We start from the raw sequence: 19,108 nt of genomic DNA on the forward strand, positions 1-19,108 counted from the left end.
ACTTGCATTATTTCCATCATGATAGGATTACGTGGTAGCATGGCAATCATAGCTCATCCTTAGCACTCGGTTTGGCAGAGGCCATCACACTGCTCACGCCGCTTGCGAAGTCCTCCATTCCCTCACTGGCTTGCTTGATATACTCGTTAGCTCCCTCTCCTGCAGATGCTGCGAAGTCGGCGAGCTTGACGCGGGCAGATTCCACCGCGGCGCTAAGCCTTGATTGTGCGCTCTCTACCACACCCTGTTCCTGCCCGTATATGGCCCTGCTGATTACTGCTGTGGCAGAGGCATATCTTTCGGCAGCAGCGCTCGTGGCGCTTTCGTAAGTTCCGGTTTGCGTGCCCCAGATGGCTTCTGAGATTGCCTTTTGGGCCGAGGAAGCTGCGTCTGTGATGGAGCTTTGAGCTGCTTCGGCGTATCCTGTGGTTGTACCGTAGAATTGGATGCTTGCAGCCTCGACGGCCTCATTAACACGAGAGGATGCAGAATCAAGGATGGCTTCGACGGTTGGGGGTGGGGTAAAAACTGAACTGAAGAGGTTGTAAACGCTCTCTATGAAATCCGGTTCTTTGCCAGACACCACCTCACTAATGAGAGATTGAATTGCGGAATACTGAGATGCAACGCCATCAGTTGCCTGTGCTGCGTATTCCATAGCCTCGGAGAACGGTCTTTGGGTGATAAAATATGGCGTAGGTGCACCGTAGATCTGGCTGCTAGCTTTCGTAATGAGTGCCTCCCAGTTTTCACTTGCGGCTGATGCAGCTGACTCGGCCCAAGGTGTTTTCGTTGGCATGACGGCCGAAGAGGCAGCGTTGATAAAGTCAGAGTAGCGAGCGTGTGCCATGCCAACGCCAGCATAGTATTGCTCTTGAATTTGGTCCAGAAGCTTTTGTTGGGTGGGGGTCGGAGCATTGAGAGAAGCAATGTAGCTTTTTGCCTCTTCATATTGGGCAGATGCCACACTGAGGTCATCTGACAGTCTCGACTGAGCCGTCGATGACAGTGACTCCCAAACAGATTGGTATGCAGGGGTAGGAGTTCCATAGACGACGGTTGAGGCAGCTGAAACCGCGTCTTGTAATCTTGCGCGAGCTGCTGCTACGGAATCAGTGTAGGCTGTTTCCAAAGAACCGAGGATCTCTTGATGGTAAGGTTTTGGTTCTCCTGAAATCTGTGCCGAAATAATAGACCGGGCGTGTGCAAAATTGTCACTAGCCCTTGATAGAGCAGCACTGTAAGCTTCTGTAGCTTTCGCAGCAATTGAGTCCGTGATTCGCTTATCATCAGAGTCATCTACAATATCCTCAGAAACGATCTGTCTGGCTGGTACTTCTGCTGCCATGGCGCCTCCCCATACTTTCTTCGATCCAGTGCCTGATGCGGACGCTGCGGAGCTGATTGAACTCGAGGCAGAAGTGGAACTTTTCGATAACGAGCTTGTGATTGAAGATGTGGTAGAGCTGAGCGAAGCAGATGCTTTCAAGGCACCTTCCGAGAGTTTGCTGTGTCCGGACGAGACTGAGGAACTTGCTGCGCTAGATAGGCTGGACGCTGATTCTGGCTCTTTCCCAACAATGGAAGATGAAGCATTTTCGGACAAACTGTTCCTACTCTTGGTGCTCCCTTCCGGAGAGCCAAGGACGGAGCTTGATGCTTGGTCCATGATGCTGCTTCCAGAAGCTTTGGCAACAGATACCGCGCTCTCCACAGTCCCTTGCGAAGTTCCAATGATTGAACTAAGGCTGCTTGCGCTTGAACTTCCGACTGAGATAACGCTTTCGGCGCTTCCTTGAGGAGTTCCCACAATGCTCGCAGATGCTGACGAAACTGCACTTTGGACGTTTTCGATTTGCGATGCGGCAATTGATGAGGCGATAGAAACCACAGATTCCACAATTCCTTGCGATGTTGGGGCCACAGCCTCGCTGAGCTCGCTGACCTTCTCCGCCACTTTCTTGGCTACTACTGCAGCAGCCGTGGGCATGATTTTCGTGCTGAAGTCATCGGACGAATCTCCAGCTGAGATCTTCCAGCGGCCAGTCTCTTTAAGACGTGCCAGCTCTTTCGCAGCATCCTCGGCGATGGCCATTGCCTGACTCTCCACCTCTTCTGACGCCGCTCGAGCCTTTTCCAGTCCTGGGTGCTCAGTCAAAACTTTCTCCACATCAGTTCGCCACTCGTCAAACTTGTTCTTCAATTGATGGTATTTTTTCCAATCTTTGTGCGTAATACCATCAGTCCAGGCCCACCTCATACCAATTTCCTGTAAACCGAGGTCCCGAATATTATCAAGGATTTCGAATGTGGTTTCCGCGGATTGGCTCACAAGAGAGTTCGCCTCTCGGTCATAACTCTGTCTCCACGTCCGAACGGCCTGCGCCTTTTCCTTGATTGCGACACCAGCCTTGCGAACGGCAGCATTTAGGGCGTCTTCCGATGTTTCAATGTCCTTGTCATCTTTGACAATAGAAATAATGCTCTTTTTCAGAGTTTGGAGGCTAGATTTAACAGTCTCTTCCAACTGAATAACGAGAGCCTTTCCTACACCCTGAGCTTGATTTTGAATAAGCCTGTCGGTTATCTCAGTGATACGTTCCTCTAACTCATCTGAACCTTCATCAGCAGCCTTTGCGAACTTCTCTTGCCAAGTTTTGAGATCTTTAGCAACGACTTTTTGTGCGTTTGCCATTACGTCTTTGGCTTTGGCTTCTTGCTCACTGATTTGAGGCTCGTGGGTGACACCAGGAACCGGAGGAGCCGTCGAATGCGCCGAGGCAACGGAGGACAATACCGAAGAGAATGACTCCGTAGCAGCAGAAGCCGATGAAGAGCTGAGAAACATTAGTCGAGCTTTCCTTCAAGCTTGCACTACGACACTAACCTGTCCACTTCATCAATCAAAGCCTTCAATTTCCTGCCGTCACGATATCTCCCCAGACGCTCACCAATGCGAACTAGTTGAGGCTCGACGTTCTCGCCGTACAGTATACGCAGCTTCGGCCAAACGGTTCGATCCAGGAAAACGGTGGCGGTTGTCCAAGCCCATTGCGAGTAAGGGATTGCAGTGTTAAGGGCAAAGCCATTTGCCACACCATAGCCCTGAACGGCGTAAGGTTCGATAGTGGTGTATGTTGGAAGAACAAACTCGTAATATGTCTGGAGCGCGTTGGTCTTCGCAAGGTCATAATATGGGCCGGCTGCTGCAAAAGCTTTCTCGACATGCGGGCCCAGTGTTTGGTCATATTTCTCCTTCGCGATGCCTTGGTATTTCAGAACCTGGGGCTGTAAGGTCTTCTCCCATTGAGCTTGACCAAAAGCTTGTGCTTGCGCCACCCGAGGAGCGCCATATTTCAAGCCCAGCGCCTTCGCGGGTGTAATTATTCTCTGATCAAGGGTATCATAGTATGGTTGAGCGGCATCGACGTACGGGGCGGCGTATGTATGGTAGTACGGCTCGAGGTGGGGAGCTACAACAGAGCGTAGCTGGAAATATGGTTTGCAGATTTTCGGAGAAGTATCTGTGAGGAGATCGCTCGTGGCAGGACATCGGATTAATATCGTAATAATCGAGTACCAGGTGAGAAGTCTATAGAACGGTTAGGTTCTTGCAAGACAGCCCTGCGTATGGAGCCTTACCTAGAAATAGCGCTGAAGAGATTGAATCCCTTTGCTGTCTTGACGGGCTTCGACCGCGGAGCATTGGCAGAGCCATTCATCCCCTTCTGGCTTGGCTCAACTGGCCGTCCATTACTTTCTGCTGTCATCTTCTACAGCATGCAGCCTTCGGAGGAGGTGATACCAGCTTCGAGAGTCGCGTTGGATCTGCCCTAGAAGAGGAGAGAATGTGGTGAAGTTCTGGGGGAGCTTTGCCGAGAGAAGCTTTGGCTCAAACGTCAACGCCGACCGAATCTGAAGTCAATGGACCCTGGTGTCTCGCAGTCGGACAAGAGAGGGCTGCTGGAGATGCGGAGGTTAATTAAAGATGCACGCGACAATGAAGTGTGCGATATTATCAGGAGGTGTCTGAGTCTGTCTGAGTCTTGATCTTGTTAGTTATCACAAGCTGATGGCTGCAACCACTCAGGAACTAGTGCATGTGCGGATCTCCTACAGACGTCATGGGGCAGCTAGGGGCTTTAATACCTGATATTTTGTACTCAACAACAAGACATTAGTGATGGAATGTGGGCGATGACTGTGGAATACTATTTCTATGATAACAACTTTTTTTAATAAAAAAAATGAAGTTATCCGTAGCCACGGAGGGTTGTAGTGACTATTTAGCATGTAAAGCCGTGTCTGTGTTGCCAGCTTTCATCTTTACCTCCTGCAGAGCTCTGATGCAACGAGATGTTTCACAATCATCCCATTTGCTGCTTCAGGGATATCCAACCCCAACCCTCCTGGCTAAAATGACTTGTAGCAGTTTCACCTCAGGAGAAATGTCAGATATTACGCACTGACTCATGATAAATTTTATGATCAGATTCAAAGGATGTAATTGAAACATTGCGCACGTGATGCTTCGGTTGAATAGTTTCGCCGGCCCGAGGCTAAGGGAACGTTTGGCGCCAGACTCCCCATGAACATCTAGACGGCCTCAAAACGAAGCTGGTAATTTAGAATAACCACCCCACGCGGCCTATACTCACTACCTCCATCTGCCCTCGACGCACAAGCAGTGGTACTCCTCCAACCCTCAATCTGCCCGCCATTCCACGTTGCCACTGGGCGGCAAACCCCCGTAGGGCTGAAGATTAACGTACATCTCCCGATGGTTCTTCAACATCATTCAAAGTAAGGCCTTGCCTTTTGTTGATACGCTCCCCAGTTCAACATTTCTTTGTCTCTAGACGACGCTTGCTCCGCCGTTACGATAGTGGCTACCATGGACGACCTGTTGACCCCAAGCCCTGCGATGCACGATCCTCCTCCTGACCTCATGAACGACCCGCAATATGCGACAAATACTGCGAATGGTGAAGATGGGATGGGGGATGCAGACACTTGCCGGATATGCAGAGGAGAAGGCAGCGATACAGAGCCTCTATTCCATCCGTGCAAATGTAGTGGGAGTATCAAGTATGTCCACCAGGATTGCTTAATGGAGTGGTTGTCACACTCGCAGAAGAAGCACTGCGAGCTGTGTAAAACCGCTTTCAGATTCACGAAACTCTACTCTCCGAATATGCCGCAGACGCTACCAATCTACGTCCTCTTTCGGCACGTCATCATCCACACTGTTAAGAATATCACTACTTGGCTACGGTTCTGCCTCGTGGTCACAGTGTGGCTAGGCTTCCTCCCATACATTATTCGACAAGTCTGGAGGTTACTATTCTGGTTCAGCGATGGAGGCTGGCCGCCCCATTACCTTTCGATAGATTCAACCCGAAATTCCACGGCGATGAGAGCACTTGAGATGGCCCGAGAACTGCAGTTGGCCACACTAACTGGAAACGGAACATCCCCAGTGACCCCGTTTCTTGCAAGTCAGACAACTTCAGCCAGTGTTGGCGGTGTTATGAATAAGCTCGTCCGATTCCTCAAGCCAGTTTCTCAAACCTTGAATGTTAGCAGCGCCGATCCTCTCGCCGCCGGTCTCTTCAAGTCTCTCTACTATGGTTTTGGAATGTCGAAGGTTGTGATTCCGGAAGACTCTGGGACGAACGCAAACGTCTCGCAGCTCCTCACTAGCCACTCTCCCACATCTCGAAATCCCTCACTATTGAGTGAAATCCCGGTTTTGAGGAATTTGACCAGGAACTCCTATTTCAACCAGCTAATCATCACGATTGCGGAGGGTTATATTATCACAATCCTAGTTGTAGTTTGTTTTATACTCGTCTTCTTGATTCGGGAATGGGTCGTCCAGCAACAGCCAGGGATTAACATGGGGGCTGGATTCAACGCAGAATTTGCTGCACCTGAGAGACCAAGGGAACAGCAAGTAGTACCTGAGCCGCGCCCATTGCCTAATGGAGTGGATATCCAAGAGCCTAGGGACATTGGACAACGACCAATGGCACGACCACGCCGACGAAATCCTCACTTAGGAGACGGCGATGATGCGCGGCCCGCTCGACAGAATTTGGACCCGGAAAATGGGCCAGATCATGAAGCAGAAGTTGGGCCATTCGCGAACCGCCCGACTCCTGTAAGGGACGCATTGTCACCAGCGGCAGAGATTCAAAGAGCACTCACGGAGGAGCCAAGGATGACAGAAGAGTTCCTCGCCATTTGGAGACGTGCAGACAGTGACCCCAAGGAGGTCTTGCGTATTATCGAGACAGAAAATAAAGGGGACCAACTACGTTATTGGGTTAATGCTATGAAACTCCTCCAAACTCCTTCTCCAGCATCGCCAGCATCGCCAGCCCTGCCCGCCTCGTCTCCAGATCCTCCTGCAGGTACCGTTGCAGGTACAAGCACTAGAACCCCCGAAGTTCCCGCTATTAGCTTTACCAGCTCTGAGAATAGTAGCACCGATGATTTGGGGAAGCAGTCAGCCAGTGACGGAAGCAGTGCTAGCTCTGAAAGTTGGGTCGAGATTCCGAAGCCTCCCGCACTCCTACATCACAACAGTACTTCCGTCGAGCCAAACGCAGAAATCACCCAGGCGTTTGAATATCGCCCTCTGGACAAAGGCAAAAATCGGGCGATTGAAGGCCCAGAACCCTCACTTCCTCAGAATGATTCCTCTGATAAGGAGAACACCAGACCAGCACTGAATCCTTTTATACCCGAATCGGCAAGTAACCTTTGGACCTCCTCGGCATCCGGTGTTTCTTTTTCGTCAAGTACTTCTCGGCCCCGAGCTATCTCCGATGGACCGCAGACGAAAGAAAGCATATTAACCAATAACTGGAATTTCTCAAACCTGCCAGACGATGACAACGTCGACTATAAGTTTTCGTGGAATAAAGGGAATGACACACCTGCCGAGATCTCCAGAGCAGCACCTGGTCCAGCCTCCTCAGCTCAAATCACTGAACCAGAAAACCACATTCACGACAGTCAGGCATGGAAGGCTGCGCAAGATTTGCGGGTCCAACAAGCCATCGCAAGAGGTAGAGAAGTCCATAAAACAGCGTTGGCGGGTCATGAATCTGCCAGCTCACTCCACATGGAAAAGAACGACGCAGAAGCTGCCACAAATGAGAAAGAACATTCTGTTGAGACACCCGATGAGTTCGTATATCGACCCATAATATTGGACGAGGCCGTCGAACTCTCCGATTCGGACAACGAAGCCGAACCAGATGAAGCCGCACCACCAATTGTGCTCCCAAATGATGTTTCACCTCCGGAAACCAGAGAGCCGGTCCTGGCTCGCCCGGCAGAACCTCAAGGCCTCTTGGCAAACATTGCAGACTTTTTATGGGGAGGCGTTGGTGACGATAGGCCTCAAGAGGAGCAAGGCGCAAATGACGAACACATTGTGCAAGATCTTGCTGCCGAAGCCCCTTTTGTTCCCGTTGTCCATCAAGACCCTTTCGACCAAGGAGGTGAATTCGCCGAACAAGATCGCGAGGTTGTCGAAGCTGCAATTGCCGCTGGCATAGATCCAAACGATCAGGATGCAATCGACGATGCAGAGGACTTTGAAGGCATTATGGAGCTTGTCGGAATGCGTGGTCCTATTTTTAGCCTCGTTCAAAACGCCTTGTTCAGCGCCTTCCTGTTAGCACTTACTGTCGCCTTTGGTATATGGATCCCCTACAATATCGGAAGAGTCTCGTTGTTACTCTTGGCCAATCCCGGACCTGCTTTCAAGCTTCCTATGAGACTCATCTTCGGGCTTGCGGCCCTCATGCAAGATTTAGCATTGTCGTTGATGGGCGTTGTGTCGTGGTGCTTGATTAGGATATTCTCTGTCCCGTTGTCAATCTGGTATTCCGCCTCGGATAGTACTCCTGGCCTGGGTATTCGCTCCACAGCGTTGAATGTCTCCCAATCCGCTCTTGAACGGGTCATAGATAGCACCATGAATAGCTTGGTCCACATTGGGGACTCGGAGATTTTTGCCTTCTCCGCAGCCTCACACGAGTCTCTAATATACCTCAAAAATCTCGTGATCGATACACTCATCACGATCGGCGAAACGGTCTCCTATATCTTCGTCGGAGATTACGGTGTAACTAGAGCAAGCATTTGGGCGATCTTGGCTCGTGCATTTAATCATGGATGGCATTTCGTATCCGCTATGCCCGGTTTCCTGGCCAGATCTGATTCCTGGGTTATCAGTCTGGAAGTGGGCAAGCGAGGTAGCCCGCTAGACCTCGAACTTAGCGTCTGGGATGGGATGGATCGCTTCTGGGCGACAGTAGCAGGCTACACGGCACTCAGCCTCCTTGGTGCACTGTACGTCAAGAAAGGCTCACCATTCTCAACCGGTCCAGTTGGACGAGAATGGGAAGCGACTATCATCGACCTTCTTAATCAAGCTGGAGGTGTGATGAAAGTCATCTTGATCATTAGCATTGAAATGTTGGTCTTCCCCTTGTACTGTGGGCTTCTTCTTGATGCAGCTCTGCTACCGCTCTTCGACAACACTACGATCGTATCCCGGATTCTATTTACTTTCAAATCCCCACTTACATCCATCTTTGTGCATTGGTTCGTTGGGACTTGCTATATGTTCCATTTTGCGCTTTTCGTTTCCATGTGTCGGAAGATAATGCGGAAAGGAGTTTTATGTAAGTTCTTCAGTACCTCCAGTCGAATTTGACTAATCAAGTAGACTTCATCCGCGATCCAGACGATCCTACATTCCATCCCGTTCGGGATGTTCTAGAAAGAAATGTAGCAACGCAACTACGAAAGATTCTCTTCTCGGCCCTAGTTTACGGAGGCTTGGTAGTCATTTGCTTGGGAGGCGTTGTATGGGGACTATCATTTGCATTCAAAGGCGTTCTACCAATACACTGGTCATCGAATGAACCGGTCCTGGAGTTTCCTATCGACCTCCTCTTCTATAATTTCTTGATGCCGCTGGCAGTCAAGTTTTTCAAGCCCTCGGATGGGCTCTACACCATGTACAGCTGGTGGTTCCGGCAATGCGCGAGAATGCTGCGACTTACATGGTTCATGTTTGACGAGAGAAAGGAGGACGAGGAAGGCTATACTGTCCGACGAAGTTGGATGGACATCTTCCGAGGAATGAAGGGGGAAAGGAATATCAAGACGGAGGATCCCTCGCAGCCTTTCGTTGAGGATCCCGCTCTCAATGCCTACTTCCGGCAAGATGGAAGATATGTCCGAGCACCAGCATCAGACCAGGTCAGAATTCCAAAAGGAACCCGCATATTCCTCGAGGTTGACGAGACGAACAACCGAATGGACGGCAAATGGGATAGGCCAGATGGTGTCCACGGAAAGAACTCGGAGCTGTACAAGCAAGTATACATCCCACCATGGTTTCGCCTCCGGATATGCCTCTTCATAGTCTTCATCTGGCTATTTGCCGCATTGACAGGTGTTTCTATCACGATCGTGCCTCTGGTATTCGGCCGTCAGGTTTTCGCAAAGCTGATCCCTGCCCATGTCCGCAAGAACGACGTTTACGCCTTTTCGATAGGGACATACATACTTGGCTCGGCTCTCTATGCTATTGTACACGTAGGGAAGTTCGTCTCGTACCTGCGCTCGGCTTTGGCAATCAATGCGGAGACTCCCAAAAATGTTATGCGTCAAGTCGCAGCAGCCACTTCTCTGGTCGCACGAATAGCCTGGACCTACACAGCGTTCCTTTTCATCCTCCCGACTCTCTTCGCCTTCCTCATCGAATTTTATTTCATCGTCCCACTTCACACATATTTTGCATTCGAAGAGCGCCACGTTATTCACTTCGTACAAAGCTGGACTTTAGGTCTTCTCTACGTGAAACTCACAACACGTATTATCCTCTGGCACGAAGAGTCTCGGCCAGCCCAATCCCTACGTGCTATCACTCGTGATGGCTACCTCAACCCGGACGCACGCCTGGCAACACGTAGCTTCATTCTTCCTGTTGGCTTGCTTCTTTGCTCGGCACTCGCGTACCCTTGGTGCCTGGCTAGGATAGTAACGATGACGGTCTTGAGAGACAAGCCGGAGAAACATCTCTTGACATACCGATACGCCTATCCCATGTGCCTCGCCCTTTGTTGCATCGGCTTCGCGTTGTACATCCTATTAGGCTGGGTGAAGGACTGGAGGATGAAGATTAGGGATGAGGTTTATTTGATTGGAGAACGACTACATAATTTTGGGGATCGGAAGACAGGGTCGAATGGTGTTGCTGTCCCGAATATGCGACGAATTGAGACGTGATGATGGGGCTGCTGGACGAACGAACGTATATGAATTGGGTGGGGATCAAACTGGGGGAGCACAGAATGGCGTTTGAGGGAAATACCATTTTTGACGCTTCGAGCGTCTCCTTTGTTGTTATACACTGTACATGTTTGCATATTAAATCCACTACATCTCAAATCATCCCGATTCTTTACCAATCGCTTATGAATATACTTAGGAAATTCTTGAGGAAGGCCAGCGGGCTTCATAGCAAGCCACGCCGAAGTCTTTCACTCTTTTCTCATTTGCCGTCGTGGCATAACGAGGCTCAAACTTCCCACCCAGACTTAAATCAAGCTAGCTGACCAGAAAAGCATTCTTTCTAAGTGAACATTACAACTGCGGGGCGGGTGCTGGGAAAGTGGAAGCCGCATCTTCTAATAGCCTAGGAAGCAATGAAGGACAACCTGGTGCCAGTGATCTCGCACCAGGAATCAAGGGTGCATGACAGTCTTTCAACGCATTAGTATCCTCATCACTGATATCTTGTCCCAGGCAGAAATCGCTCACAAAAGCTTCCAATCCAGGGACCCTTGATGTGCTTCGAGAAGACATCCAGAGCCTGGGGCTCGCTCTCAAACACGACAGTAGGATGGCCGTAAACAATCCATCTACAATGACTGCAATTGAACAATATCCTACAATCACCACCGAACGTGCCCTTGGAAAATCGCACAACGAGCCAGGTATCCAGGAACCCCGAATCAATGAGCACTCAACCGTCAACCTATGCCTCCTTCCAGGACTGGCTTTCCGTGTTTGTTAGTCCACCATCCACAGATACAGAGGGAGAATGTGAAAGATTAAGACTTTCCGTGAACAACTGAAGTCTGTTCGAGAGCATCCGGTGGCGGATTCTCCATGACCATCCCAAACGGATTAGAGAAGCACGAGGCCGAATTCACTTCCGACACACACGCAGCCTTAACCATCGCGTTCGTTTGCTTATCCTTGTCTTGGAAAAGGATGGGCCAAGTGGGAACAAAGAAGAGATATTGACCACACCTAACACCCCGCTGTTCAAAATAATGCTTGAACTGCACACGAAAGGTGCGTTCGAAAACGAAATAACGCTTTTGATTTTTGCCTCCAAAGGCTGACATGTTGAGTTCTAGGATATCATAGCATATGCTGCAAACATAATCGACAATGTTGATGCTTTTCTCGGTATCTAGCTGCTAGGTGTGCATAACTCTAGTCTGCTTTTGCAACGCCTTAAAAGCCTTATTCCCTCCATCAATGCATGTATCCCTGCCCCCCAAGAGCTCTACCTGGAAAGATTGAGATATCACATTCTGGATTTTGTTAGCCATTCTAAAGAGGATATTGGAAGGGGAAAGTGAGCTCACCTATCAACGGGCGTCAAACCCAGTAACCGCATCCCGTTATTCAGCACTACTCTAGCCGCATCATACAGCGCCATCCGGGCCAACATGAGCTCCCTCTCACTGCCCACAATCCGCAAATGGTCGTAACTGCTGCTTAGAGTATGGGTCATCTTGAACAGATACGTCAATATCGTTGTCGGCTCCAGCGTCTTCAGCGTATTTTGAACCACGTCTGGGTATTGGGAGATCACACGGATAAGATTTTGGGCATGTGATTCGGTAAGAAGAGAGAGGTTCGCCGTGGCGATTTCGGCGGGTGTGAGGCCTGCCCGGCGAGTGATGGAGCAGAGACGGGCGTGGGCGTATTGCAGGTAGGGACCTGTGTCGCCTTCGAAGGAGGTCATAGCCTCCATGTTGAATTCGTAGTTGTTGATTCTTAGTCATCTTAGTTTTAATCATTGTCCACGGAAGAATGGACTTACCGCTTTCCGCTCATATCTTGGACCATTACACTGCTGATACCAAGGATATCTGCAGTCGCGAGAGGATTCTCGACTTGTTCGTACTTGGCCTGGTTTTTCTGCATCACTTCGTGCATCTTCTCGCCGACATCCCGCAAGATATCGTCCAAGAACTTGACGGTTCCTTTTCGGGTGCTCATTCCAAGAACTAGACCGAAGTTGATATGTTGACACTTGGCTGCCAGCTCAGGATAGCCCATCAATCCGATAATTGCGAATAATTGCTTCAAGTGAAGATCCTGTGCTGAGGCTACCACGTACATCATCTTATCAAAGTGATACTTATCGTCTCGCTGCATCATTTCGCTGATGTCTCGGGTAAGATATAGGGCTGTTCCGTCTTTCTTCTTAATGATTGGGCGCTCGAGACTCTTGCCGGCTTTTCCTGGGAAATGTTTGCTAAAATCGACAATAACGGCTCCTTCTGATACCTCTGAGACGCTCATCTTAGCCATCTTATCGGCTGCAAAGTCCATTCGCTCTTGTTTCACTTGACTCTCACCGGAGTAGTCATCGAAGTGAATATTTAATCGAGCGTATGTCTCCTTGTATCTCTTGATACTCAGATCCCTGAATCGAGCCCATTGGGCAATTGCCTTCTCATCATTATCCGTCATCGCCTTGAAGTATCGACGAGCTTGCTCATCAAGCCCCTCATTCTTGATATGTGAAGCATCTTTTCCTTCAGCTTCCAGCTTTCCAATTTCTTCCTTTTCCGCGGTTAGGTCTTTGTTGATCTTGACGTAAATTTCGTACAGGTGGTTGATGGGGTCGACTTGTAAGGCTTCCTCATTCCCATATTTCTCAAATCCCAAAGCCAACAGTCCATATTGTTTCCCCCAGTCTCCAAGATAATTTACCCGGATAACATCCCAACCAGCACCCTCGTAGAGATTCGACAGAAAGCCTCCAATGATTGTACTTCGAAGATGTCCAGCATGGAAAGGCTTCGCAATATTTGGGGACGAGAACTCGATGATTATTCTCTTTTTTCCCTTCGACGAATCTCCGGGATCTTTCAAGCCAAGATACGGGTTTTGCCCGAAGAAGGTTTGTTGTTTGAGAATTGAAGGAATGAGTATTTCTGAAAGCTTGTCGACTTTGAAGAAGAATTGCAGGAATGTGGCAGCAACCGTTGGCTTATGCACAAGAGGCGATTCGGGGAACTGGAGGGTAAGGTCAATTGGTCAATTTTGCCCTATCAATTTGTGGGGGGTTGAATACCTTCGCAACCCATTCTGCTGCGAGTTCAGCTGGCTTTTTCCCTTTGACTCGCAAAGCTGGAATGGGCAAGACCAAGTCACCCTTTTCCAAGGTTTGGGTCCACTGCAGAGCGGGGTATATGATTGCAGCGTCGACACCAGTTACCTCCGTGAGAATTGAGGTGAGATGCGACCGATAGACATCTACAGGGTTGACCTCTGGGTAGCAATTGGGATATTTTGGCAAAGGTGTGGTAAGGCTTAAGCCACGGAGCGTCTCGGCCAGGGTAGACTCTGCCGCCGCCATTCTGTATGTCCGAGGAGGAAAGGCGCCCTGAGAATTGAGACGCCTTGTTTGCTTGTTACTTCTGGGATGGACTGGCCAGAGTCTGAGGTAATGCAGTGGCTGTCGTGACAATCGGGAGAAGGAAGTATTCATCAAATACTTGGTGTGCGGAGACGTAGGGTCGGAAGAAGGAGGAGTCACAGCCCAAAGGTTGTTGTTTACCTGGGTGTGAGTCAAGTCTAGACCGCGAAATTTACATTTCAGTTTCAGCCTCGCCATCATTAAGGCCATCACGTGATCACCCCTTTCCGCCCCACATCCGCCGAACGTCGGGCACAATTCTTGATCACTCTACATATTCGAGGTCTTTTCACCTTCTCGCACCTTTGGTTGCCTGCTCGAAACACAGGGTACGGTCCTCAACCATAAAGTGCTGTTATTCCTATCAAATGATTGTGGAGTTCTGTTATCCTTCATGTCCGCAACTTTGTTGCCCCTTTTCACACTCAGTTCGCCGCGAAATTTGCCCAAATCTTCTTTCCAAACCCGCCCTTACTCCCAGCTCTAAAGATACTCCAGCTAACTTCATTGTAAAGGAAAGAACGGCCGTTTTACCGGTGCTCAAGTTCAGCTTGCACAAACAGCCTGACTTTGTCTCGACTCTCGAGACTGAATCTCAATGAGGAGAAGGAATATCCTGGCCGTCCTCCCTCAAGACTCGCAAGAAGGCACGCTCACGTGAGTCTGATATTTTCAGCACTTGAATAACATTATGCTGCAGCCACTTACTTGGTCTAGAATGGTTGATGGCGCCGTCATCGACAGTAATAGAACGACTATCAACTGTTTCAAGGACCCTCACGACGCCCTCCGTCAACCCATCCGGCGGATAATCCATCTGCATCAGGCTCACTCGAATGCGGTACCGACCTGGTTCATGGATCGCCAGACCTGGGAAGTAGAAGTACGCTCTCTCCCTTTCGGGGCCAGCGTTGCTCGGTCCAGGTCCACCTTCAGGGAGTGGATGTGCGGAATCAGCAACCTTCCCACCGAGCTGGTCGTGAAGAACTTCACCCGAATAGTGAATAAGTGTTGCCACAGCCCATGTCTGGGAAAGTTCTGCGAAAATGCTTGTGTCGCTGCTCAAGTGAGCAACGAGAGGAGGATATAGCGGGACATTGGGGTTCGCATGCGGCGGCGGCTGAACTGCGATTCTAAGCATTTCGATCAAAGGTCGATATTTTGATTGCCTAAAAGCAATTCTTAAGGGACTTTAGTACACGATCCCTGGAAGTGGAGGAGAGACTTACAATATCTGGACCTTCAACAATGGCCGTCGCTCTACTCGCCGAAGTCAACCCTTGTCTTCAGCAGATACACCCCGGTCTTGAAGCAAGCTTCTAAGGAACTTACGGAGGGGTTTTAATAAGACAAACTGCGTACCAAGCTCCGAAGCGGACCGATTGTGGTGTGAGTTCCTTGTTGCTAAGCAGCTACTAGCAAGGTGTTGCCGTGCCCTGGATTATGTTAAGGATTGGGATCTTCCAAGGATGATCGACTGCTTCTTGGACGCTGAAATAACTGGAGTCATGTATCTTATACCTTTCATCAGTCGGCACGTCCCCTGATACTTCAACTTCATCCAACATCAAAGCTTAACACAAGGACAAGCTTGGTTCCTTGTTTATTCGTTCATAAGACCCAGACGATCAGGTCCAGGCAAGCTGAAGTTGAGGCTCACTTTGTCAAGGCGGTCAAAAAGACAAGCTTCGGTTTGAATTTCCGGGTCTTATTCAATGGGTGGAAACCATTCCGAGTGGAAGGCACAAGCGGCATGAGAGTAAGGACAGTCTCAGCCATGTGGATAATACGAATGTGCTGATCTCGGCCGTTCTGGAGCTGAGACATATCAGGCCTTGATCATTCATAGTTCAGGATACCTTCAGGTTGCTCTCATAGACACGGCTGCAAATCATTCAAGGGAAAGGCTCCACCGCATGTGATGGAAATGATGCACTGTGCTGGGGTATCATTTGATCCACTAACAAAAGAAAACACGGCGACAATTGCCCTCTCCCGGAGAGCATCTTGCATGCCCCCAGCTTCCCGAAGCCACCAAAAAAGATTCCTGACACTGCAACACTGTATAACAATTCTAAGAGCTTCAATTTCCTAAAAGGCTATTTGATTGCGCTCATAGAAACGGTCTACAATTTGGACCATTTTAGAAGCACGCACCGCGAACTAGACTGCATTACAATCCAGTATCGCAGCACTATGGCGGCATGAAAAATTCAACACTGAGAAGATTATAAAGCCGCTCACTTCTAAAGTCAAATGGATTCTTCTGGCCTTTGGTCCCTTGTCTCATCAGACGTATGGGAAACAGCGGTGGAAAGCAGGGTCTGAAGAAGGTGACGTACTGCCTCTTCTGGGGGTTGTTGCGGCCAGTTTCATTCCAGCGCGAACTATTTCTGAATCCGCTGACACCTGCGAACTCCTATTTCATCTACTTCAAGTTAGAGACATTTCGTTAAGGGTGTGGTTGAACCCTGAGGAGCTGACATTGCTGTTGTGTTCTATCCGAAGATCTGTTCCGGCCAGTCGGTGAGTTGTTGCTGCACCGCGTATCCGATGATCCCTGCGGCCCGAGTAACTCGACATCAACTGGGTACTCGGGAAGGTGCAACCCTCGACATGTTCCAACGCCCCATGCTCTTTGGAACCGAAAAAGGAATTATTTTGGGAAGACGATTGCATATTGTCCAATCTTTTAGTCAGATTTTGAGAAAGGTGTTGGGTTTAGTAATCCTCATCGAGCAAGCCCGCGAGGGGGTGGAAGTGTAGTAACCACTCAATTCCCGTAACTGTCAGCCAGATCAAAATATCAGGGCCCAATCACACAGGCCTCTTAATCGAATCTATGTCCAGTTCCCAGCGTTGACGACTAACGACGATCCCACGAAATGGGGAATTGGTCGAGTTAACGGTCACGTGCCCTACGAGCGAGCTCCCCCCTCATCTAACAGATAAATATTCAACATCCGCAGTCGACCGAAAAATAGAAACAAAACTTAGCATGAATAGACGTGAAATGTTTATGTTCTCGAATTGGTAGATTGAGGTACGGGGCTGCCAACTCCGGTTCGCTCTGTATGCTGCTTGCTGCTGCCTCGACATGAGACTTCGTCGGCACTTTCCAAAATGGAATCGTTGAACGATGTAAAGAAAATCATCTCCAAAGCCTCACCACATCCTCTTGTCCTCTTTGCAAGCATCCCCACCACACTTCCTACCTCTACGCACTCCTTCTCGTTTCGCATCCTATTCAATTCGCTATCGATCGGAGCCAACTCATCATTGTTCCATCTCCTGCAGTAAATCCTCTACGAAGACCTTAACCAACATCCCTAATACCGATTCTTCCCGTGCGCCCATCTGCGTCGCGATTGCCGCAGTGGAGATCTATGCCGCGGGTGTGTCATTTCATGCAGATGGAAAGTTACGCAGCCCTAACGAACTAGCTGCGGTCCATTCAGTCTCCCCATCCAGCCTAGTTCATGAATTCTTCTTTGACCTTATCAGTACAATATGGAGATCGTCAGCCATCCTGTTCTCCTGTTATTCATCTTCTCTGGAATGGGTCTCTGTTCACTGACGATCTTGATATACATGGCATTCTTGATGTACCAGCGGCGCCGGAACAAGCATATAATTTCAGACGAGAAGAGACGATCCACTCATCCGGACGCCTGGAGAACCCACGTTCGCGACGTCTTCCCTGAGTACGAGGCGTAGTATTCCATCGAGTTCGAGAACGTTAAAGGTGATTCGGGACAACTCGCACCGGCGACCTCTGCCGCATCAGACCATTTCGAATCCACTCACGAGGCACGAGACTGTTCTATGCCTCTCTGTGCAATCAATGACGAGATATCGTCAATAATAGGGCTTCAAGGGCGAGCGGGCGTTGCTTTTGATGAAGGAGGTCACTTGCTAATATCTCGAGAGACGTTTGAGTGGTGCGGCATCAACGAACAGTCCCCCGGTCTATTCGCTTCTCTCCACGCCTGACGTGGCCTTTTCTTGCCAGGGATTAAGGAATGTAACAGATGATGGAGCGTGGTGGTGTCTGGTAATTGGCAGATACAACATTCATTTGGTAGGCTAGGAAACAAGGCTCCTCGTGGACGGTCTGCTTGGCGGACGCGCAGAGATTGTGGCAAACATGGCGTGAAAGGTTCCCGCGTTTTCCAGGCGCTGCATCGGCAGATCTGATAGTCTGTGCTATTTAATGAGTTTAATGGACCGCTCCAGAGCAAGTTTCACGTTGTAAAACAACAGAATGTTTGCACAGGTTTGCACAATGTGACAAGGCAGTGAGGCAAATCAAGCCCGAACAGAGTTCACCGCAGGATTAGCCCCTCCCGAAAGGAGGAATGGCTATGTGGGGAATAGGCTGTTTCTTCTCAGCTCTGTGTTTTCCGGGTCTCTGAGCGTCCCCCTGCCCAAGCCTCCTCCATTTTCTCAGGTGAAATCACCCACAAACACGCCTGCTAAATTCATGAACAAGTTCCCGAAAACGATGATGCAGCAAAAACCCCTTCTTCGAAGTCTCTTCTTTCTCACAAGTAATTAAGGATTTGTAGAATAATTTGCCAGGAGTTAAGTGGTCAGTTTAGCCTAACGCTTCCCCTTGTCGCAGGATTCTAATCTCGCCGCAGGGTGTACATTTCCAACAGTGACCAAACGAGAACATCGACATCTCTTCTCCATTCTCTCACCTTCGAGATCCTCCATAGCATCTCACAGAGCGGTTCACGCGTCGTCTAGGCGTTGTTCCTTCTAGATCTCGAAAATCCACGATTTCCAGCTGCCGACTCTAGCGACCGAAACCCCTTTTCCGATTCCACCTCAACAGTCGACACAACACAAAACTCAGACGAAGGGCACATTTTCACCACAACTTACATCAAACACTAAAGGGGATATCAGGCTTGTCTGGTCAATCTTTAGTCTGACTGTATTTTGGAGAGATGAAAATATATTCAGTAAGGCGAGGATCTCGGTGCAGACAACACAGACATCTGCCAAAATGCACTGAATCTCTTAAGCATCCCTCCTTTTAGCCATCTCAGAACTTGCAGCCTGCGTATCACAATTCCACTGCTCCCAGGGCCATCAAAGGATGAGAATCGTCACGTTGCGGATGAGGTCAGGCATGATTTCTGGCAGCAAGTATAGGTATTTTGAATGGACAAGTCCCGGGGCTACCAATCCTATCTTAAAAGAGAGAGAAGCTTAGTCTCCTGTGAAAAACACACCCGAGCTTCATACAAGCTTTGATCATGGTTCAGAGAAAGGGACAACTGCCCGAGTTAAGTCAGAACTTTTAAGTGCTTGGACAGGGCAAAATGGACCAAGCAG

At 49.4% G+C, this 19,108-nt stretch overlaps 3 protein-coding genes across 3 annotated transcripts; 1 reads left to right on the top strand and 2 right to left on the bottom strand.

Annotated features, from left to right (window-relative positions):
- Nucleotides 1-46: 46 nt before the first annotated feature.
- K444DRAFT_633944 (uncharacterized protein) lies at nt 47-3,770 on the bottom strand (the record flags this gene model as incomplete). Its single annotated transcript, XM_024883675.1, has 3 exons — nt 47-2,837; nt 2,888-3,592; nt 3,643-3,770. The coding sequence occupies 3 exons, from the start codon at nt 3,768-3,770 to the stop codon at nt 47-49; spliced, it is 3,624 nt and encodes a 1,207-aa protein (XP_024731988.1).
- Nucleotides 3,771-4,620: 850 nt separating this feature from the next.
- On the top strand, nt 4,621-10,542 carry K444DRAFT_617527 (uncharacterized protein). Its single transcript, XM_024881146.1, has 3 exons — nt 4,621-4,803; nt 4,860-8,705; nt 8,750-10,542. The coding sequence occupies exons 2-3, from the start codon at nt 4,895-4,897 to the stop codon at nt 10,318-10,320; spliced, it is 5,382 nt and encodes a 1,793-aa protein (XP_024731989.1). The 5' UTR covers nt 4,621-4,803; nt 4,860-4,894; the 3' UTR covers nt 10,321-10,542.
- Nucleotides 10,543-11,314: 772 nt separating this feature from the next.
- On the bottom strand, nt 11,315-13,903 carry K444DRAFT_617528 (putative Arginyl-tRNA synthetase, cytoplasmic). Its single transcript, XM_024881147.1, has 4 exons — nt 13,418-13,903; nt 12,155-13,359; nt 11,694-12,107; nt 11,315-11,639 (listed from the first exon to the last, which is right to left on the bottom strand). Exons 1-4 carry the CDS (start codon nt 13,700-13,702, stop codon nt 11,633-11,635), a joined length of 1,911 nt encoding a protein of 636 aa, XP_024731990.1. The 5' UTR covers nt 13,703-13,903; the 3' UTR covers nt 11,315-11,632.
- Between the last annotated feature and the right edge of the window lie 5,205 nt (nt 13,904-19,108).

The sequence above is a fragment of the Hyaloscypha bicolor genome (assembly GCF_002865645.1).
Source record: "Hyaloscypha bicolor E unplaced genomic scaffold K444scaffold_126, whole genome shotgun sequence".
In the NCBI taxonomy this organism is placed as follows: Eukaryota; Fungi; Ascomycota; class Leotiomycetes; order Helotiales; family Hyaloscyphaceae; genus Hyaloscypha; species Hyaloscypha bicolor.

What these genes read in the sequence shown, in the direction of transcription:
- K444DRAFT_617527 (XM_024881146.1), top strand. Translation starts at nt 4,895, where the DNA reads ATGGACGACCTGTTGACCCCAAGCCCTGCGATGCACGATCCTCCTCCT. An exon ending in AATGCGGAAAGGAGTTTTAT is followed by an intron (nt 8,706 to 8,749) that starts GTAAGTTCTTCA and finishes CTAATCAAGTAG; the next exon opens with ACTTCATCCGCGATCCAGAC.
- K444DRAFT_617528 (XM_024881147.1), bottom strand. Translation starts at nt 13,702, where the DNA reads ATGGCGGCGGCAGAGTCTACCCTGGCCGAGACGCTCCGTGGCTTAAGC. An exon ending in CAGCAGAATGGGTTGCGAAG is followed by an intron (nt 13,360 to 13,417) that starts GTATTCAACCCC and finishes CTTACCCTCCAG; the next exon opens with TTCCCCGAATCGCCTCTTGT. An exon ending in CAAGATATGAGCGGAAAGCG is followed by an intron (nt 12,108 to 12,154) that starts GTAAGTCCATTC and finishes AAGATGACTAAG; the next exon opens with AATCAACAACTACGAATTCA.